The following is a 23,100-nucleotide window of genomic DNA, read 5'->3' as shown; positions in this document are numbered from 1 at the left end:
GAGTAAACAAGTCAGGAAAAAACAAACTCCATAGCGGGCAGCCAGCACGGAAGAGGAAGCATCACCTGAATCCAGCAGCTGGTATTAGTCCCAGGATGTCATATTAGAGAGATGGCAGTCAAAGTGTGGTTATGTAATCTGTTCAAGGTCACAAAGCTGGGGAAATGATGTCACAGGACTTTGACACCAAGTCTGACTCTGAAGTCGAGGAAAGTGACAAATCACATACAGTCGTCCTCCAGAGCTCCAGAGGGACGCTGGGAAACCTCGTGAGGGCTTGTCACACCTTCCAGCTAGATACGGGGAAAGTAGGAACCTGAGCTTTGACCTTCATTCTTTCAAAAGTCATGAATACTTGGGGAACCCAGGCCCAGTGTTAGACTCAGTCCGTGGGCTTTCTTCCCAGAGGGTCAACTACAATAGAAACAATTCTGCACGTGCACCTTACGCTGCTCATCAACACAGGATGTCCAGAGAGAGAGCGGGTGGTTCTGATGGTGTAACGGGCGGCTATCAATAGAGCACAGCAGGAATCCTATGTGCGGCCAAAGCCTGGTTCGATGTCTTCATGAAGATGACAGAGTAGACAGGAAACATACTCACAATGCCCAAGTCACTGGGGCAGCAGAGGAACCCCACTATCAAATCCCCATTGAGCCTCACTGCAAAAGACAGCAGAGGAAGCCTGAGGAGACACTGAGTTTGCAGTTCTCTGTGGGCTCTGCCCAAGTCACACCTAGAGCCCCAACGGGGACTCAATAGAGCACCACTGAACACCACTTGGTCACAAAGGGTGCCCAGGTCCTAGATTCCCCCAGAACGGAGCAGAGGTGGTAAGCTAGAGAGAGAACGTAGAACAAAGACGCTTTTAAGTTTGCGCCTCTGCGACGGCTCTCAGAATCTGTCCTCGCTGAGGCCCGCACACTATCTTCTCCTGCCCGGCATCATGGTTGAGGGAAATGCAAACGTGAGAGTGGGGCACAGAATGTAGCCCTGAGATCACACGCAGGCCATCTCCCCTGCAGAAACTCGGTTCCCAGCAGTTACTAAGGTCCGCTGGTGTTGGCTCAGGCTCTCCATCAGGAGCAACACTAACAGACAGACAGACATTCCTACAGAAGGACTGGCTCAAGAGTCTCCACACCAACTCAAGCGGCCTGAGGCTGTTGCTATAGTGACCAGGCCTCCTGACTGAAAGGCACGCTCCTCTCCCCACCTCCACGCTTGTCATCTTGTTAAACTAATCAGCCAAAGAAAACCCAGCAACTTCGTTTGACACACACCCCAACCAGGGGGCCTTCTGCAGTGAGGTCATTGCTGGGTCCCAGAAACTCCCTGTGGAGTTTATCAACGAGCACACCTCTCTGGGCGGGCCAGCAGAGAGGACTGCACAAACTTGTAGGCTCTTGAAGTTCGGAGTCCCATTGCTAGGACCTAGGATGATGTGACCCCAGAGACCAAAACCCCAGGAAGGTCAAAAGTACAGTCCCACACAAATCCTCCACCCTTCTTAAACAACTTCTTCTACAATTTACAAAATGTTCATAGACTATTTATCTAAAATGCTTGAGACCAGAATTGGTTCGTATTCGGGCTCCCCCGTAGATTTTTGGGCTGTCTGTACACATAATGAGGTACCTTGGGGACAGGACCCAAGTCTAAGCATGACACTCATTTGTATGGCCTATGCATCTTACATGCAGGGTCCTGAGATAACTCTGTCCAGTATTTCAATGCATCTACATTCTGACGGTGACCTAGCGCCTAATGTCAGACATGGGATTTTTCCACCTGTTACACCATGCAACTGCTCAAAAGGTCTTGGGTTTGGGACTATTTCGGGTTAAGGATGCTGAACATAAAGTCAATCGCTGAAGACAAAATGTCAGACAGGGGAAAGCATTCCAAATCCCCAGAACACTGATAGCAAGGACGGGGTCCTACCTGGATGGGATTGTAGAGCTCCTGCAGCGGACTTCGAGATCCCTTCCGGCAGCAGATGTCCACACCGAAGGGATTCCTCCGCATGACTGAGGAGAGAAAGTGAAGGTCATCAGAAAACAAAGGTCTGCTTGTTTGACAGGAAAAGACATCCGGGAGGGAGGAAAGCACAGGATGCAAAGAGGAAAGAGGTAGCTTCCCGCAAAGAGCCAGCCCACGGATGTCCTGGTCGCAACAGCACAACGCTGTTCTGTCCCTGGCATTTAGGAACCCACACCCCAGGAGCACAGAGCACACTAAAGTGCTTTCTACAGCACACAGGAATAAAGACAAACTTCTAAAGTTCACACTTTCAGAAGCATCAGAGTACCCAAGGAGATAAGTGTGGCTGGCCTGGGCCTGGGAAATCGTCTCACGTCACCTAGCAACAGGGCTGTGGTCTGAGAACGTCATCCTCAGGTGACACAATCACACGCACTGAGAAAGTGCGAGACGGTTGTCTCACGAGGTTGCTGAGGCAGGTCAGGGAGGACGACCACCGTGAGCATCAGTCCCAGTTCGCTTTCTGTTGCTGTGACAACTGCCAGAACCGAAAAAGAACTTGGAAAGGGAAGGGTCTGTCTCCTCTTACAGCTTATCGTTCACCATGAAGGGAAAGACAGAGCGGGAACTCGAGACAGGAACCTGGAGGCAGGGACAGATGCTGAAACATGACAGGACATTGCTCATGGTCCCTCGGGGTCCCTGTACCCCTGTCTCATGCCACCCAGGACAGCTGCTCAGGGATGGTACCATACACAGTAAGCCGGCCTCCTCACTGTCAACAAGTAATCAAGTAAATGTCCCAACCTGATGGAGGCAACCCCTCAACTGAGGCACGGGTATGTCAGGCTGATACTAAGACCAGCCATTACAGCATCTTGATCGGAAGAAACACGTTCTAAAGTAATGATAAAACCAGTAGCATAGCCACTCACACCGTCTCATGTCATATCCTGGATGGGACACACTTCGCTGTTAGAGAACTGTGGTTCAGTGTGTGTGGTCACACCAGTGCCACCAAAGGCCCGGGAGCATCCTGCTCTAGCAGCTCTGTGACGTGTCTATGGTGCAGGTGTCGCTGTGGTAGGTACTGCCACCTCCATCCTAAGCCCACACAGTTCTGTGCTGTCACACAGAGCACAGGCACCACCCTCGGGCAACACCACCTCCTCCAGGCACCTGGACCTGGGCTCCTCGGAATGGGGTGAATCATTTTCAAGGGGCTCCTCCACAGTCAGTCAAAAGCCCAGTCTCTCCCGAGTCTTCCACAAAGTCCGTTTTCATTAAAATATCAACAGAAGAATAAAGGCGGCAGAAAGGAAGATGGTCTGTGTTTCTGGGGGGGGGGGGGGGAACCAGCACTTGTGACTGGTGTAAGAATCAGAACTCTACATCCCCCTTCAGTGAGGGAGACAAGAATCCGTGTCCCCGACAGAAATTAGCCCTTTCATTTTTCTCGTTACAAACACCCTAAGTCCATGCATGGCCTGCCACACACTAACACTTAACTACAGACAGAGGAAGGGGAGAGGAGAGGAAGGAAGGAAAGGAAGGAGGGAGGAAGAGAAGAGGAGGGAGAAGAAGCGGTAGGGAGAACACCTGACCAGGGCTTTGATCAAACACCAAACCGTTTGTTACAAAGTATCATCATAATGAAGATTAAAGGAGCAAGAACAGCGGAGCCTCCCAGAAGTTGCTGGAACACTCTGGTGTGTGGTGGTGGCCAAATGCATAGTCCTTCATACCCGGGACCAGTCAGCCTGGGTTTTCACAATGGCTGTCACCATGCACCAGTTGAGTGACCTCAAATCCGGCAACCTCTCTGCTTCCTCACCTGTATAAGGGAGCAGGAAGAGAACCTTACTGGGCCTGTTGTGAAGCTTGAGCGGGTAAGAAGCTTAAAACATGCTTGGCAACAGTTTCTGAAGCCATTCTAGGTAATGCACTGTGCGCATGGCAATCTAGGATCGATGTTGATTGGCTGCTGGGAGAAAGATGGGAACGCCTCTCTACTGGAACTAGCTAGCGAGGGGCCTGAGTGGGAACTGGCCACACGTCAATCAAGATGCAGTCAAAAGACTAAGACACCAGTCGGACGCAGGCTGAGATGTTCGGATGTCAGCCTGAGGACAGACTGAGGAGTCTGGGGCTCGTGAAGCCAGTTCATTGGGCAAACCTTTTACTGAGGAAGCATAAAGGCCTGAGTTTAGATCCCCAGAACCCACAATAAAAAATAAATAAAAATAACCAACCAGCTACAGTGCCATGTGTCTACAAGTGGACACTTGTCCCAGCCCTGGGGAAGTAGAAGTGAGAACCCTGAAGCTCACTGACCAGCTAACCTAACTGAAGTGCAGAATTCTAGGTTCAATGAGAGGACTGGTCTCAGAAAATAAGGTGTCACATGACACAGAATGACACTGACATCAGTCTCTGGCCTCTGAAAACATACACACACATTCAGGCGTGCATGCACACTCACCAAGCACTCCCCCTTCCATACATGCACGTAGACACTCACATGTACACACACATTCATGCACATAGGCACACACACAAACCACACTCTACACACACATACACACACACAAACCACTCCTCCTCCACCCACCACACACACACACACACATACCCCACTCCTCCTCTTACACACACATACACACAGACACAAACTATTCCCCCTCCACGAACACACATATTCATATACACACCACTCTTCCTACACACACACACAAACCCACACACAGAATTCCTCCTCCACCTACACCGTTCCTCCTACAGGCACACACACACACACACACACACACAGACACACCAATCCTCCATACACATACCATTCCTCCACACACTACTCTTCCTATACACATACAAGCAAACACACATACACACACACACACATACATGCGCGTGCGAGGTGAAGAGTAATTGTCATAAACAACAGGTAAACTGCCTCCCTCCTCCAACTCTTCCTTTGAGCCTTGCGGAGACTCCGAAAGGAAAGCGTCCAGTTCAGGGAGAAAAGGCCACGTGTCCCACCCCCTTTCCTTGCCTTCCTAACAGAAGGCTGACTAGCATTTTCTAGAAAGGACAGTGGTGTTTAGCACTGGTTCAAAGAACAATAAAACAGAGACTCAGGCACGCCAGCAAGCTTCATTTATGGACAGGAATCTGACGCTCACCAAATCTTCCTGTGTTAGGAGACTTGCTTCCTTTGTTGGCTTGTTTTGATGGCTTAACACACACAGGCAGGAGGCAGGGTTTGACCCGAGGCTGCAGTTTGAGATCCCCTGCCCAGGAGCCAGGGACTCCTGCAAGACCAGAGGCCTTCCCATGGGAGGAGGGATCTTTGAGCAAAAGTCAACACACAAAAGGCATTAGAATTTGATTAGGCTGTCCAGAAAAACACTGCCTCTTTGTTCCTCTGTGGCTGCCCCAGGAAGGTGAGGGAGAAATTCTTTGTGTTTTTCTTTAATTTGTGACTTCATTTTTCATTTCCACCTAAAAGGAGGTAAGGTGTTGGGGGCACGCAGGTCCTCATTCTGTACATTGGTATCACAGCACGTGGAGGGGCAAACAAGGTCGTAAACTGTGTGAAATTACACCCGCGCTGTGTAAGACTCAAGTCTCCCCCCACGGACAGCAGACAAACTCGCCGGGACCGACACACCCATTAAAAGCCTGCTTTTACAGGAGGCAGTATTATTTAATTGGTTTATTTTTCTAAAACAAGGTCTTTAAGAAGCTTGGGCCGTGTGGGGCCTGCAGCTTCAGGTCCTTTACCTGTGACTTCATGGGGCGCCGCGTGAACTGACTCTGGCACCCCAGGCCACAAAAGCCAAAAGGACCCGTGTGCTATTTATAAGTTGGACACCAAGCCGTCCCGGTGCATTAGGCCTGTGTGCACAGAGAACACCTTCCAGGGGTAGCCCAGTGCTCCAAACAGCTCACAGTTTCGACTTCCAGACTTCAGACCTTTGCTTTTCAGAAGGAGCGACTGTCCCAGCAAATGGCTCACTTAGCCCAAGTGATGATCCGAGTGTGATCCCTGAGACCCCACACTGTGGGAGGAGAAAAGGGACTCCTGCCATCTGCCCTTTGCTGTCCCCATGCCCGCATGATCATACATACACATGCACACACACGCACTTAGCTGGCTAATTAATTTTCAAGAGACTGGTAGGATAATTGGGCCGATATGGACTTTGCCCTCCTGAGCAGCACCACGATCGTTCACGGTAAACAGACTCCAAAAATCCTCACAAAACCCACATCTGTACTTAGGTCAGCAATGGTATAAATGCCCCCAGGGAACTCTGACTAGGAGCCTACATCTCATCTCAAAGAATCTCTGGTGCTTCAAATCCAATCTTTTCAGAGTCTGGGGGGCTCCTGGACCCCATCTGGCTACTCTTGCTCACTCTCAGAGAATAAAGGTGGCCCCATGGAGGGACAGAAGGGCCGTTACACAGGGGGACCTATGGAGCTGGCACAGGCCACCAGGTCTCATCCCTGGTGTCTGGTTCTCACAGCCGATGTCACTGTCCCTCTATCCACAGGGGGTTCTTAGGACTGTGTGGCGTGAGCTAAAATGAGACAAGAGGCCAGATTGTACGAGGGTTTAACCAACGGCGTCAATTCGTCCCCTAGCAGTTCCGAACGAACAAGGTAGAGAAGTTAGTGAGATTGCTAACAGACTTGTCCCCTAAGTGCAGTTTCCCTTCAGGGTGGTTACTTTAGTCTTCTTCATTGACAGAGTTAAGACCAGGCTAGGGAGATAAGGTGGGTTTAAGAGCCTGAGTCTGATCTCCGGAATCTACACGGGAATTCCAGGCTTGCTGATGCGATCCTGGAACCAGCACAGGAGGGTGGACAGGAGGATCCAGGGAGGGAGCACATCGGCTAGACAATATAACCTAAGAGTGACCTCCAGGTCAATGAGAGGCCTTGTCTCAAAGGACGTAGGCAGGGTTTTGGAGGATGACACATCTGCACAAGTGCATACATGTATATGCATGTGCATGCACACACACACACACACACAGAGAGAGAGAGAGAGAGAGAGAGAGAGAGAGAGAGAGAGAGAGAGAGAGAGAGAGAGTAATTGGGGGAGACCTACAACAAGCAGGCAAAAGCATTGAGAAAGATTAATACAACATGACATGTCCCCAGTGCAGTGGCGTATGTCCAGTGGACTCCACAACTGTCTGGTAAACAAGATCCCCTTCCCTTTCCTCTTCAGACTGCAGATTTGGGAGAAACCCGAGTCTTACAGTCAGTTTCCATATCTGTGGACACAGATTACAATTTAAGCTCATAAAGCAAGACCTTCCCGAGACCCTGCAGGACCACACTCAATAGAACTCTCAGCTGCTGAAGGTCAAGACATACGTCTAAGGATTCAGTGAATACTCCTGGCACTACAGGAAAAACAAGCAATAGCATTCATCTAAGAACAGGGAGGCTCACTGACGTGAAATCCTTCCCCAGGGGCTCCATTACCCAGCATGGAAGAATAATTTGCTCATTCAGAACTTTGCCTGCCAGATAAGAGTGGCCACTGAATGGATGCATCAAAACCAACGGCTTCTGCAACCACCCTTCCTAGTCCTGAGGGTTCTTGTCCCTTTGCAGTAATATGACCAACTTGGGGTGCGGGGGCTGTGTCTACTTCCAAAGGTCCTGTCCAAAGAAACCACTTGTTAACGCCTTAAGTCAGCCTCATGGGGGACAAGGAGGGTGTCTCCGAGACGGCTAGAGAGATGGTTTTCGTGAAAGCACAGAGGGATGTGCAGGGATGAGAGAGTGTCTTCAGAACTGGGTGTGGTAGAGTCACACTGGGAGAGTAGAAGGAGCAATGGGAGAACGTTTGTCCCCCCTGAGGAGGATACAATACTGCAGTCTGGTAGAGTGTTTGGGGGTGATTCATGGGGAGTGGAGCCTTTAGGATGGGGTTACTGTCTGGATGAAAATGTTACCTTACCCCAGGAGGACACAGAAAACACAGAGCCCATGAGACAGGCAGCAAATGTTCTGTAGACTCTAATCTGTCAGCCCTTCCATCTTGAACTTGTAAGAAATACATTTCTTGCATGCATTAGATGCTATTAAGTCTGTGGTTGGTTGTTAGGGAAGCCAGAATGGGATAAGACACAAAATTCTGGAAATAATCTTCTGGCCAGCAGGAATGCCCCTCGGCCATTGAGAGCAAGGCCGAGGGTAGGGAGAAGGGAATGGGGGGAGCACCAGAAGAGGGGCACTGGAAAAGGAGGTACCGAAAAGGGGGACATTGGACATCAAAGAAGAACGTGGTTCCCAGGCCTGCTGTATGATAAACTGTCCAGGAGCTGTGGCTAGAACCAGGGCCTCTCAAGTTCTAATGGGGTCCACAGACTCTCAGAACATGCTGGACCCACCAGCTCTCTCCTAAGCATCTTAGTATTTAAGGCTGACCGATGGGCCAGGAATCAGACCGGTGGGGCTGGTCTTGGGTGGAATCATGTGTGAGCAGGTGACCCAGGTCCTGCAAGAGTCCCACTCAGATTAAGCTCAGCGCTGAGCCAAAGCCATCAGGCTGGTGGTGACCCACAAAACGGCTTCAAAAAGTGACTCTCGAATAGCCTCAAACACCAAGTTTTTCATTTAAAACCTAGGATGTTTTCAAATTATTAGAGGTTACAGATGTACAAAAGAAGCAAATCTGTAGTCACAGGAAGTGGCTCTGAATCTGCTCAAGGCCGGGGCTGGGGACCAGGAGTGACAGTCGACAGACGTGCCTTTCTCGCCAGCATAATTGAGAGCTTAAATTGGGCTGTAGGGGAGTCTGCACAGCTCTGTCCATTTGGCCCAGTCCGTAGAACGCTAGACTTGAAATGGGTAAACCTTATGCATGAACTCAAAGCTAAATAAGACTATGTCCAAAACTAATTTCAACAGTGTTTTCAGGACAGGTATTAATATTTTCGAGACTTTGACCCATTTGAGAAGACCCACCTAACAACAGCAACATGTAAGATTTAATCGGACAGTATTTTTGTCCTGGTTATAAGTTAAAAACTTTCCTAAGTCCTAACGATCGGGCTTTTATTATTTAGATGTTACCTTCTTCTTCTGGGAAACTGACGTGTTCAGAAAGGACTTTAAAATTTAAATACAACATAAATTATTAAAAGCCAGCTAAAAAGTTTCTTAAAGGCTGAATATTAATCAAAGGTCATCTTAGACGTTCACTGGTAGAGCGCACTGAGATTCTTTGAGGCAGGCTGTGAAATCTGGAACTTTAATTTCTTTTTTTAAGACGCCCTTTCTTCACACAACCATCAGCCTTGTGCTAACTGAAGCAACAGCGTTGCTTCAGGCCGACCAGAAAGCACAAAGGACAACAGCCCACATCCCAGACTGACCGGACAGCATCTCGGAAGCCCCACAGTGGTAGAATTTTATAGTGGGGAAACTCAAGACTCCATGGGAAAGTGGTTCAAAGAGCAGGAACTGGCAGCGGACCCAGGAAAACCCCTATAAATTCTCTTTATATCCCCTCCGATGAGACAAAGCAGACGGCACTGAGGCACACATCCTACACCCACCACGCACAAGTCGTTCCGAGCCTTAAGCTTTCAGTCCCAGCCTGGCTGCTGGGGGATTCACCCTCTGCCCTGCAGTTTCCTGGAATGCCTATGAATGCGTTTTGCAGGCTTCAGATAACGCGCCAGCATACTTTCTTCTGGTGTCTGGTGCTCCAAGTTTGACTTTCCAACTCGGACACGTTGGTGTCTGCCTCTGGGGTTCCCCCAGTCTTACAGACAAGTGACACAGCTCCTGGAGAGGAGTCACCTTTACTGAAGCTTCTGAAGCCGGGGCCATTAGCTCCAAACCTGTTGGCTCCCTCTTTTCGGCCCCGCACAGACAGCCGAGTGTTAACACAGTCAGCTGCACAGGACGGGTGACATCTGCAGTCTCTTGCTCAGGGCACCAGCCTTTCCACACAGCCCCCATGACTATCAAAGGGACAGCCACCCTTGTTTTTCTCAAGACCACTTTGGAAGACATTGAGTCCTCCTAACCTCTTCCTTTCTTCTTTGTCTCTACCTTATCCGAGAAGGCAGGATAAAACCTTTGAGGGGAACACAGCCATCTGGCACCATTACTTTTCATGTCAACTTTCCAGGACATGGGAGAGCACATTTCTGTTGCTTTGAAACATGCCAGCACGTGCTCATTTGTTACACAACTCTAGCATGCTAACATGCGTGAGTTCACAAGATGTGGATTTCCTTCCTAAGGTTGCCACGAATCCTAAACAAATCACTGGTGCAGAGGCTGAGAGTAAGACCCAGCCCCGGGTCAGTGATGGATGAAAGGCCATTAGGCATACGTTCCTGATGACTGGTTTTCTAATTATTACCCCCAAAGAATGCCTCAAAAATTGTCTCTCTTCCAATTCGATTCAAAGCCCAAATCTCACTGCTGAAACACAGCGCACACACGCACAATGTGTTATCTCAGAACCCAGGGGAACAGCCAAGCTGCTGTGGGCGGAGGAGGCTGGGGTGCATGTGGGTCTAGCATTTGGCCACACTGCAGATGACGCTCAGAGGGCTGCTGGCCAGTGAGTCCGTCTCCCCTCCGAAGTAAGAGACCACAAGATAGAATGTCAACAGAAGGACACACACTCCAGTCATAAAAAGCCCGGACTTTAAAAGGTGGCCATCCAGCAACCCAGCCTCCCATTTTCCTATCTGTAGGTCTGGGTGAGTTAAAGACGAGGAATTGTGTTTTCAGTTGCCCACCTGTTTGATGTGTTTCTGCCACAGAGGCCGAGAGAGTCAACACCACTTGGAACACGTGGCTGTGTGTACCGTCGCTGGAGCCGGGAAGGTGTAGAAACTCTTCAAACCTCCCAGCTTCCCATGGGAAAATGGCGCCGAGGGGACAATGTGACAGAAAGGAAGTGTAGTGGGGGTCAAAGTCCTTCCTGCAGGATCTGGGGAACAGCGCATCTGGCAAAATGCTTGCGGAACAAGAATGAGACTCTGAATTTGATACCCAGAGCCTGCATCAAAAAGCCAGGCTTAGCGCTTCGGCTGCAAATCCCAGGACAGGGAGAGTGGAGACAGATTCCTGGGACTAACGGGGCAGCCAGCCTCGTCTACTTAGTAAACTCGGGACCGGTCCAGAGGCTTTGTCTGAAAAATTGAAGTGGTGGTCATGGTGGTTCACTCCTTTAATCCTAGCACCATGGAGACAGAGGCAGGCTGACCTCGGTGAGCTGAAGGTCAACGGATCATATAGAGTTTTAGGTCAGCAAAGGCTACAGGCTCAGACCCTGCTGCTAGATAGATAGATGATAGGTAGATGATAGGTAGATAGAAAGATAGATAGATAGATAGATAGATAGATAGATAGATAGACAGACAGATAGATGATAGGTAGATAGATAGATAGATAGATAGATAGATAGATAGATAGATAGACAGACAGATAGATAAACAGACAGATAGATGATAGATTGATAGATAGATAGATAGATAGATAGATAGATAGATAGATAGATAGATAGACAGATACAAACATACATACATACATACATAAATGGATAGATGGATGGATGGATGGATGGATGGATGGGTGGATGGATGGATGGATGGATGGATGGATGGATGGATGAATGGATGAATAGTGGACAACTCTCCTTTAGTCTAAACATAGAAACATATACTCACACAGACACACACATTCATGCACACACACACACACACACACACACACACACACACACACACACACGTTCATTATTGTTTTCTTTCTACCAGTTGAACACTGGAAACATTCTAAGACGGCCAAAGTTAGAGAGATAATTTCACGAATTCAAGTCCACTTAAGTGCATTTTAGTAAATCGTGGTATATTACTAATGAGTTAAACACGCCACTGTAATTAAACATCCTGATGTAAAATCATGGGGATGGCATGTCAGAATTCAGACAGTAGGTGAGGATCTCATGGACAAGGGCCTCCGTGTGAACCGGCTGATAGAAATGAAAGCAGTGCGCTTGGTCGGGGGATGGAACCCAGAGACCCACTTGCTCACTAACACTGAGCTTCCCTACCTTCTGCCCCCGAGAGATCTTGCAAATGAGAAAGCAGCATGTCTCACGATTCCAGGATGCTTGCCCAGAATCCTTGCCTCTGCCACTGGATGAGCACGCAAGGGGCACAGGGTGTAAAAGCGGTTGTGGGGAGGAGCCACAGATGGGGCAAGGATGTGTGTGGAATCTTCTTGAAGGGTGGTCAGCAGGGAAAAGCCACCGTGGCTGCATCCTATTCAACATGCCCACGTTTGCGGCTGCCTCCCTCCCTGTGCATCCAAGATGCCTCTGGACTGGGCTCCCAGGCTCTCATCAGCCGGGCAGCAGGATGGGAGTAAGGGGGCGGGAGGGAGGGAGGGAGGGAGGGAGATCGAGATGGGGGGATGTGGGGGGAGAGAGCCTCAGGTGACTGTCCTGAGTCCCCCAAGGAGATGGTTTAGCATTAGAAGACTTTTCTCCCCTTGGGTAAAATCACCAGGACAGAAAGGCACAGAGGAATCCTCCATCTTTCCCACGCCCCAGCTTCCTGCTGCTGTGCTAAGTCCGAAGGTGTTGCCTCTTGGTGTGTAGCAGGAACTTTTAGGTTGTGTTTAGTTACTGAAAGTCTTTCAGACTCAGCCAGGCAGGGACTATCTGTGCAGTCAATCAACCAATGAGGCTCCTGCAGTCACTTACGTCGACGACGTGTGACAGGGGCAGACACTGTGTCAGGAAGGGCCTAGTTCTGGCCTTGCTGTCACTGGGTCACGGAGGAGGGGGAGGAGGAGGAAGAGGGGAAGGAGGAAGAGGAAGGGGAGGAGGAGAAAGAGGGAGAGGGAGGAAGAGGGAAGAGAGGGAGGAGGAGGAAGAGGGGAGGAGGAGGAAGAGGGGAAGGAGGAGGAGGAGGGGGAGGAGGAGGAAGAGGGAGAGGGAGGAGGAGAAAGAGGGGGAGGGAGGAGGAGGGGAGAGAGGGAGGAGGAGGAAGAGGGGGAGGAGGGGGAGGGAGAAGAGGAAAAGAGGGAGGAGGAGGAAGAGGGGAAGGAGGAGGAGGGGGAGGAGGAGGAAGAGGGGGAGAAGGATGGGAGGAGGATGGGAGGAGGGGGGCTATGAGGGTGCAAGCAGGACCCATTCTTTGTCCTGGCAAACTGACTACCCGACCTGAAATGAACAACTTCCACACCCCTTGTCTGTGAGCTCTCATCTTAAAGATGAGGAAAGGACTTAGGGTCTGGCACATGGCTGGTGAAGGACAGATTCCCTCACACCGCAGGGAATGAGTCTCGGAGGCACAAGCAGGGACTGAGTGGTTCAGGACAGAGGTGACCGATCATGCCTCCACACCCACCCCAGTGACAGCCAGTGTAAGCTGGGACGACAGGACAGAGCCGTTGACATGGTTCAGTAGGGTAAAGGCAATTGCCAACCAAGCCTGAGAAACTGAGTTCGATTCCCAGATCCCCCAGCAGAGGGAAAGATTCAATCTCTGAGGCTTGAACTCTGACCCCCACAGGAGAACCATGGTATGCAAGCCCATACTCGGGAGTATACTGTGCTCTCTCTTTCTCTGTGTCTCTGTCTCTGTCTCTCTCTCTCTCTCACACACACACACACACCCCTGACACAGCTAGATCAAACTGCAAAGGGTGTCACAAGTCCTGCCTCCACCAAGCAGCGCTACCCTGCAAGCTTCCTGACCTCTCTGTGTCCCGGTTTTGTCACAGCTAAGATGGAAATGACGGGAGAACTTGCTTGCAATGCTATTCCGAGGGTGACACGAGACAGAACTGCTAAACTGCCCTGGCTGCCACCCTTCAGAGCAGGGCATCTGTCACTTTCACATTTCAGCGTGCCCTGAAATCAGGAGGCAGCTTTCCAGAGTGGCTTTCTCAGTCTTGAAAGGTAGAGGGGGATGATGGGGATGATGGAGATGGAGCTGATGGTGGTGATGATGATGATGACTGAGGTGATGGTGATGATGGTGATGGTGGAGATGGTGATGATGGTGATAAAGATAAGCCATTGGTGGTAACAGTAAGAAGTTGTACATGGTGCACACCTGCATTCATTCACAGATCCCGTGTCCCTCTCTCACCATCTTTCTCACCTCAGAGACAAACTGCTGACGGAAGCATTCACTCTCTCCTTACAATTTTAACATATGTTTATTTAACGCGTACGCGCACACATAGGCAGGTCAGGCAACAACATGAAGGGACCGGTTCTCTCCTTCTACCATGTGGCTTCCAAGATCTTAGGTTGTCAGGCCCAGAAGGAGACACAGTTCTCTGTAGAGCCATCTCCCTGGCCCTTTCTCACGCTGGCTTTTTATTTTTAATTTTTATTTTTAATTACCTGCAAGCTTAATGATTTGTTTTCCAAATCAGACACAGACCCTCAAGTCCAAATGGCAAAGTAATTGAGCATCAAAATGCCTGTGAGGGTAAAGCCAGCAGGGGGTTCACTCAGGACCACACAGGCAGAGTCAGAGAACTGACCTCTGAGGCAGCGACCTAGTGTAACCAGGGCCACAAGGCCCTGGCCTCTGTCCTAGCGTCATGAACGACAGGGTTGTCTGTCTCAGAGCAGACAGAGGCAGAACAGGAGAGGAGGCCCCACCCCATTGCTCCGCCATTGCTACAATCCCAGACTCTACCACTTGCTGGCTTCCACAGCCTCTAATGTTTGAGAGAGAACCCAGCTCCCTCAACGCCTGAAAAACCAGCACTGAAAGCAAAGGGGGTTGCGGGGTAAGGCTGGGAGATGATAAATCGGTAAGAGCACGCTTTTCCAGGCAGGAGATATCTGTGCCCAGCAATTGTGCCTAGCGGGCGAGTTGTAACGTGACAACTGTGTGAGTGTCTTTTATCCTCAGATTTACGGGTCACAGGAGTGGGCTGGTAGCATGGTCACCTCCTGGAACCAAAGGTGGGTACAAAGATTGGCCGATCCCAGAGAAAAGGAGAAAAGGCGGTAAAGCAAAAGAGAAGATGAGAGAGGCAGGTAGCGGGGCCACGATCCCAGGCAAGAGAGGTAGAGATTTATAAACTACATGCAACATCAAACAGTGAGATAGCCCATTTTAGACACAGGCTTGAGATAGCCCATTTCAGATACAGACTGTAGAGTAACAAGCACCAAGCTCTCTGCCTGCCTGGCTCTACCCATCCCCACTGCCTCTCATTGTGTGGAGGAGAAACCCAAGTCCAGAGAGGTTCTATATCATTCCCAAGGTCACAAAAGAAACATGTGTGTCCCCTTGAGTTAGAGAAAGGTACAGAGGCTCAATCACACGAAGCGCCATGTCCCAAGACAAGATGATCCAAGCCACACGGCTTTTCAACAGCCTCCTTAGCCCCGCCCCCAGCGCCCCTTTCTTTCCTTCCCATCCAGACCACTCTCCAAGAGAAAAGGACGGTATAGGATGTCAGAGGGTGGCACCCCTGAACTCTGTCTTTCTCTTCACCCATCCCCGGGACTGTGACCTTCCGGAGAAGAAGGTCTGTGTCTTATGTCCCCACTGAGTTGCTGGCTTCACCTCCTCCCTTCACGGCAGGAACGCTCAAGAACATTCCACTGTCAAGGTGCTCCATGGTGAACAGGCCAGCTTTTGTGGCTCCCCTCGGCACCCGAAAGCCACAGACCCATGGCCGCAGCCGCAACTGCATGAAGTCAACAGCTCGGGACGTGTAGCGGGCGTGTCTACAATGCTCTTGTTGACACAGGGTTTAAAACAAAGAAGAAACTCTTCTTCCGCACACAAGGCCCAACTGTGTGGCTTGCAACCAGGCAGGCTTACGCCGTGGCACGGGGTCCGGCCCTGGCATCCGGGACGCTATGCGAACATCATGGCACTGCTGGGAAGAATATGCATTCCCTGCTCTGCCCAGGGAGATGGGAGCAGGCACGGGAAGCTGCCCCTGGTACTGACCAGACAACAAACTCCCGGCCTGTGTCACTCTAAAAGCAGAAAGAGAGAATTAAATGTGGCCTACAGTGCCTCCTTCACCTCAGCCTGTATGGACTCAAGCTTCTCAGTAGACACCAACTCGGAGCCCAGTACAGCACCCTGTCATATCTGTCACTGATTGATGACCCCTCTCTTGCTACTGTTAATAGAAAGCTATTAGTAAGCATTGACAGTGTGTGTGTGTGTGTGTGTGTGTGTGTGTGTGTGTGTGTTGCCTGAGGAAGTGGGCATGTACGTGTCAGAGTGCACTTGTGGATGAGCAATCTGCATTGTTCAAGGCAGGGCCTCTGTGTGTTGACGCTGCTTCTGCTGTGTACGTCAGGCTAGCTGGCCAGCAGGCTTCTGCCACAGGAACTGAGATTATGGACACATGCTAACTCATCTGGTGCGCTACGCATTGAGCCGTCTCTCCTGCCCAAATGTCGGCTTTAAGCTATGTCTGTTTACCAAGTGTACATTTGTAAGTTATGTATATTTAAAAGTGGTGTGGGATACGCCCACCCACAACAACACAGTTTGCTGGGGAGATGGTGCCAGGTCACCAGAGTGTCTGGGCTATTAGTAACTCCCCCACTTTTGTCTTGAGTATGACATGTTTGTACTGCCTGGCTTTGTGTGTCAACCTGACACAAGCTGGAATTACCACAGAGAAAGGAGCCTCCCTTGAGGAAATGCCTCCATGAGATCCAGCTGTAAGGCATTTTCTCAGTTAGAGATCAAGGGGGGAGGGCCCAGTGCATTGTGGGTGGAGCCATCCCTGGGCTGGTAGACCTGGGTTCTATAAGAAAGCAGGCTGAGCAAACCACATGGAGCAAGCCAGTGAGCAGCATCCCTCCATGGCCTCTGCATCAGCTCCTGCTTCCTGACCTGCTTGAGTTCCTGTCCTGACTTCCTTTGGTGATGATCAGCAATGTGGAAGTGTGAGCTGATTAACCCTTTCCTCCCCAGCTTGCTTCTCGGTCATGGTGCTTCACTGCAGCAACAGAAACCCTGACTGAGACAATGTTGAACCTCTGCAGGAACCCACAGATGCCCTCCCAGACGTTACACTGAATCTGTGTGCTCTTCAGCATGGATACTTTCTCGGGATGGGGAGGTGACTCAGTGTAGAGTCACAGGCCCCCAAGTCAAATCCCGGGCTCAAAAATCCTTCCCCCACGCTTGGGAACTGTGCCTTTTAAAAGTCCTAGGGTTTCGAAGCCATGGATTGGAAAGAAGGGTGGATGAACTGTCCTTGACTGGGCAAATGACAAAGAGCAGCAAGGATGCTCCCACTTCGAGAACTCTGACAGCTCCTGAACAAAGCTCAGACCTTCCCTGCCTAGCGGGTGTCAGTCAGAGCTGGGCAGACACACGGATGCTAGGACCCACATCAGAATGGTCAATAATGCCACCCTGCTGCCTTGGCACTAGGCCTGCTGTGTCAGGGCTCTCAGGCATGGGACCTGGAGCTATTTGCAGGTCATCTCCGTGGGCCTTGGGATCAAAGACATCCCCCTGAGGATTCAATGAGCTGATGGAAGAGAAGCAGCTCAGCCAGGAAGAAGCGCATACCGAGAGCTTAATAAATGCTGTCATCCGACTCAGGGGTGTGGTGGAAGGCCCCCAACCACCAAAGTCTGATGCATGTGAGCAACAACTGTTCTCACACTTGTTACAAAAGAGCACACTGGCGTCCAATTGTCATGGGTCCCAAGGTTATAACTTGCGGCCTATTGGCTTTATGGTGACAAGAATGGATTTTATTTTAACAGTGAGCTTTCTTGCTCTTCCAGCAAACAGTCAGCAACTTCTGAGCCCAGAGAGCTGGAGGAGGGGCAGAGAGGCAGGGTCCCAGTATGATGGACACATCCCTGCTGACACGAGGACAGGGTCCCAGTACGATGGACACGTCCCTGGCGACATGAGGACACACCCACTACCACCCCTGGCCTTCTGGGAGCCACACAGGCCGCACAGGCTGCCTGAAGACCAAACTTCACTTACCTCACAAATAAAAGCCATGCCCATCACACCCTCCCTCCTGCCACAAAGCCCTCCCTGCCATGGCCTACTGTGTCTCCTCAAACATGAGCCAGAGAGCTCCAGGGCCTCTTCTGTCCTGCGCACCTAGGAAACAGTGCTGGCACTTGGGAAGTACTTGTTCATGGATCTCGAGGCCCATTTGGAGTGAACACACATTTCAGCCAGCCTACGGCCATCCGAGTTGTAATTTCTTTCTAGATTTCATGCCCCTCCTTCAGTCGGCCGAGAGGCTGGATCTGACGTGAGATGCTACACTGTCCTGACAAGAAAGAGCTGATACAGCCTAGGGATACGGAGCTGGAAACTTCCAGAATCAGACCAGCTTTGATATCAAGGTGTTACTTCCTACTGTGTGATACCCAGCAGTGTCTCCCTCTGATCAAACCACAGACTTAAGGACAGCAAACACACAAGCACATGACACAGGGCACACCACCGCCATTCGGTGCATTTGACTAACAGTAATAACGGTTGTCCTCTGAGAATGGAGCCGTGAGCTCATCACCATCTAAGCAGGACACTGGCAGGTCTTCTAAGAGGAGAGTTCCCAAGATCACGGGCTGTCGTGAGGACTGAAGGCTATCATCTGGTGACCCTTGGCTGCTGGACAATCTGGGCGCTCAACAGCTCAAACAGCACGTGTTCTGAGGGCAGAGGGTGGAACTCGGATCAAGTGCACAGAGGAAGTTGCCATTTCTCCCAGTCCCGATCATTGTTAACCCACGCTGCTGTCATCCCCCTATCTCTGTGAGCTCCCAAAGGCGTGAACACCTCTTTGTCACCGCTGCACCCTTAACGTGACATGCCCGACAGTCTTTCAGAGGATAGAGAGAAAGGGGTCTCCCTTTGAGATGACCCCCGTTTTACCTCCCGCATTCCTTCAGGTCACGCCCCGATTCCAGAGAAGACAGGGTGATGAGACAGAGATGATGCTCAGTTCGGTCACCACAAGGTGCAAAGAGAATGAGCCAGGGTGTGAAGGGTTTGCAGATGGTAAGAGGCCCAGCTGCTCACACACCGACCGGTGGGAGGGGGCGGGCAGCTTGTGAGATGCTGAGGATGAGTCAACTCTCTCTTCCACAACAAGGAAGACAGACAGACAGACAACAACAACAACAGCGAAGGCAAGGATGGAGTAAAAGGATGTGGGTGGGGGACTAGCACTTAGGAAACTGAGCCCTGTGGGTATATGTGGTGCTGGTAGCAGTCTGACTTAATCCAGCTTAGTAGAATCTGGCTGGAATCACAGACTTGCTCCGCTCGCTAACTGCTTCTGTCTGTTTGGCAATTTAGCAAAATGTGACGAGGGGCTGCTCAGGTGACCAAGGGGTTTGGTACACAAAAAGGAACTGCCTTCTGCATCACATGCTTCTTCCAGCAGGAAAGGTGATGTGGAACACAGAGATGCTAGCGTGTGACCCTCCCAAGAGGTGTGAGCGCTGGGGTTGTGAGTTCAGGCATGTGAGCGGGGCCAACGATACCTCCAGATCCTACCAGAAACCCTGACCGTTACTCAGCACTTACAAGAGCCACATGAGCTGATATTGGTGGTTTCTAAAGACACAGGCTGGGAAACTTTGAGGGGTCTTATGGAATTAGGACCCCCAAATTCCTAGCCCGGGCTCTTCCAATCTGTCGAGTTTCATCTCAAATGTAATAATTTAGTTCAGACAGCCGACATGTTCCTCAGCCTGGTGCCCAGGGATGCTCTCAGCCCAGAACTCTGTGTTGAGAATTAGCATCCATGTGTGCGGGATTACCAAACAGGATGGGATGTCATCCTCCGGTGCCTTCTCCCGGGTTAATGATGCATGGTGCCTTGTCTGAAAGATCAACAGAGGGGGAAGGGACTCTGGTCTCTCAGTTCACAGACCCTGTCTGATGGGGAATTTATTACCTGACCAAAGCTACAAGTGTCCTCTGTTCCTTTAAACACATCCAACAGGTTCTAGTCATGTTCTCTCTGTGGTTCCCGGGGAAGCTCGGGTGGGTTCTTCCCATGGTTCCTTCCACCCAGATAACAAATAGAGAAGCTGGTTTCACTTTGCTTTATAGACGAGTACGTAGAGATGTGTGTGTGTGTGTGTGTGTGTGTGTGTGTGTGTGAGAGAGAGAGAGAGAGAGAGAGAGAGAGAGAGAGAGAGAGCTGTAGCCGGATGCCTGGGTTTCTGGGAACTGAGAAACCATGCCTCTTACTGAAACGGAGATTGTAACAACACTGCCTCTCTCTGCTGCTATAAGATTTGATGAGCCAGACAGAGGAGTTACTTGGTGGGTACTTAACAAACCTGAAAAGGCTGTGAACCTACTTCATCTTAAAGGTTCCCAAGATTGGGATTAGTGGTAGATGAACAATATAAGATGGAGAAGAGCCTTGTGAAATCACAGGTAAAGCATCAGAGCAGGCTGCAGGCTGGAAGGTCGCACTGGTCACATGACTGTGCCTGACCCATTGACTTTGAGCCTTCAAAGGCTAGAGACATACTGCTTCCACATGCACACACACACACACACACACACACACTCACACACACGCACACACACATGCACACACACACACATACACACACACACATGCACACACATGCACACACACATGCACACACACACACATACACACACACACATGCACACACACACACACACACACACACACACATGCACGTAAGCTCACAGACAGGTTCAGCCTCTTGTCTCAGCTGCTTGTGCTGTTGTAACTGTGTGTCTCACATGGGTACTGTGCAAACAACAGAATCCACCGCACACGGTCCTGAAGCTGAAAAGTCCTAAGTCATGACACCCCCTAGAGTCAGGGTCTGGTGAGACCTGCTCCCCACAGAGGGCATCCCCCCTGTACTCACAGCCTCTGCTAACAGCACAAATCCGTGATCTGGGCACTGGGAACCGAATCATCTGCGGTGGAGATAGTATTAGAGATTAGGCCTCACTGAGGGAGCCACACAAAGACTGCAGGAGACCTTGAACCCTTTTGGAGATGCCCAGGCCTCACAAGGGCCTGAAATGTGTCCCACAAGTAGACGTAGAATTAAAGGACCCCAAGAAAATCAAGGCAGTATCTCAATGAAAGACATGCATCTCAGCAAGCCTGAGTTGGAAATCCACAGGGGCTAATGACACGAACCCACTCACCAGAGGGCATCTTTTTTACCCCCACACAAATGAACCATTTCAAACCAGTCAACATGCCCTACCTTCTCTACTGGGTCTCGTGGAAGCAGAAGATACCATGTAATTGACCTTCCTTTCCTTCCAACTACTGTCCTGACCTTTTAAGTCCCCTAATCTCAAGACTAATTTGTTCTGGATGAGGTGGCCAGCTGACCCCCACAGTTCAATTTCAATATCTTGCTGCCGTCACTTGGCTGGCTTAGATGGTACTCTATCAGGAGACAACACACTTTATTCTTATATTCTTAAGAGATAGGGCAAGTGTGACAGACATGTCTGGATAGAGAACTTCAGATTTAAATGGCGGAAAATCAAATATTTAGGAACATCATCAGAAGGCCACCACCCACATACATTCCATCAGACCAGACCAATCTGAACTTCCCAACCAAGCTAATAATGCACACAAACATGCACGCACACACACTACACACATGTACATATGTCTCTGAATTCGTTTACCCATTAAACAAGAATACCTGCTTTGTGTAGATGATTAAAGCTCTAGGTCTCAATTTCTATAACTGTACAAGAAACTTCCTTAGGTTCAAACACTGGGGTAAGAACGGCTCAAAGCTTCCATTCTGATTCAACCTGGAGAAAGGTGCATGGATCTACTAGTAATGTCTGCTACGGTCACACTCAAAAGGAAGTATCTGTTCGTTAGCTCCTGGACCAGCTCAAAGGGCCCTCCTGCTAATTCTAAGACTGAAAAATCATAAGCTGACCCCCCCCCCAAAAGGGTAATTTATAATCTCCAAAGGGCTGTCAGGTTTAAAGTTGTGGACGGTCAGCTATAAAGAGCTCAAAGGATTCCCTTTGCTACAAATAGAGAAAGCTATGAAACAGAGCAATCCTCTGTACCCACACTCAAAGCTCCCTGAAAGCCACGGGCCCACATGTGGCCTTCGGGAAGTTTCTCCTTAGCCCCAAGCCTGATGGGATGAGGAATGGCTTCCCAGCATGAAAAGCAAAGCATCTCTGTGCAGCGGCTAAGTCACACCAGTAATGGCTCCGAGAGTCTAAAATTATTTCCACTCCTAGCGGCTTTCATTTTAAAGACATATCGCCTCTGTGCACCTCAAAAAAAAAAAAAGAGGGGAATTTCACACAAGACAACAATGATGTCTAAGGTGTGTGAAATAGGGCTTAGGGGAGGGATGAGAGAAAAGGCATTTACCAGGAGTGGAATGCCTCAGGATGCCTTTGGGGAATTCTCTAGATACCCCATACAAGGGAGATCAGAGTCATGGTGTTAATCTGCACAAAGGTCACAGGGAAAGGGAACAGCTTCTAAACTCTTGCTCTCCCACACTGCAGAGGGCGGGACTGGCTGGGACCACAGCCCCTAGAGTACTGGAAAAGAGGTTGCACACCAAAGAGCAAATGCTGTCTCCCTGCTGGCTTCAGTTCCAGAGGCCTAGTGAGTCACCCCAGCTCCTTAGCCATCATTTCTGAATTCTCAAAGTGGGTGCAGCTCAGGGACAGGCCTTACCTGCTGCAGGACAGACCCCAAGAACTGGAAGGAATGATCTAGTGACTGCTACATTGTATCTAACAGTGTGGTCTGTGCCAGATCCCACTGTGTCCCAGCCTTCCGCCTAACCGCCTAACCGGATGGAGACCTGCTGGGGCTTTCTGGGCCACTGGTGACTTCGTAGGAAGACAATATCTAAAGTCTAAGAACACATGGAGGCATCTGAGACCACCTGAGGAAGAATACAGGGGGCCACAATGGAGGGGACAGAGACTATATATTTGAGTGTGTGTTTTACGCTGCGTTTGGTTTTAGTGGTCGCTGTGCGTCACCCACTCACTTCAAGCACAGCAACCTTCCACAGGTTATGCCATGGAGAGGGAAACTCAAGGCCTG

The 23,100-nt window shown here is 50.2% G+C and overlaps 1 protein-coding gene across 1 annotated transcript in view; it reads right to left on the bottom strand.

Annotated features, from left to right (window-relative positions):
* Nucleotides 1–23,100, bottom strand: part of CHST11 (carbohydrate sulfotransferase 11) — a gene marked incomplete at its 3' end in the record, with an annotated part of 194,503 nt that overhangs the window by 87,198 nt on the left and 84,205 nt on the right. The window contains exon 2 of the mRNA XM_080935258.1: nucleotides 1,945–2,030. Coding sequence (XP_080791384.1) covers nucleotides 1,945–2,030 — 86 coding nt within the window. The remainder of the gene's footprint in view (nucleotides 1–1,944; nucleotides 2,031–23,100) is intronic.

This window comes from Micromys minutus, assembly GCF_963924665.1.
Source record: "Micromys minutus genome assembly, chromosome: 22".
Classification (NCBI taxonomy): domain Eukaryota; kingdom Metazoa; phylum Chordata; class Mammalia; order Rodentia; family Muridae; genus Micromys; species Micromys minutus.
The sequence above is the reverse complement of the archived record's forward strand: the minus strand, read 5'-3'. Positions and strand labels throughout refer to the sequence as shown.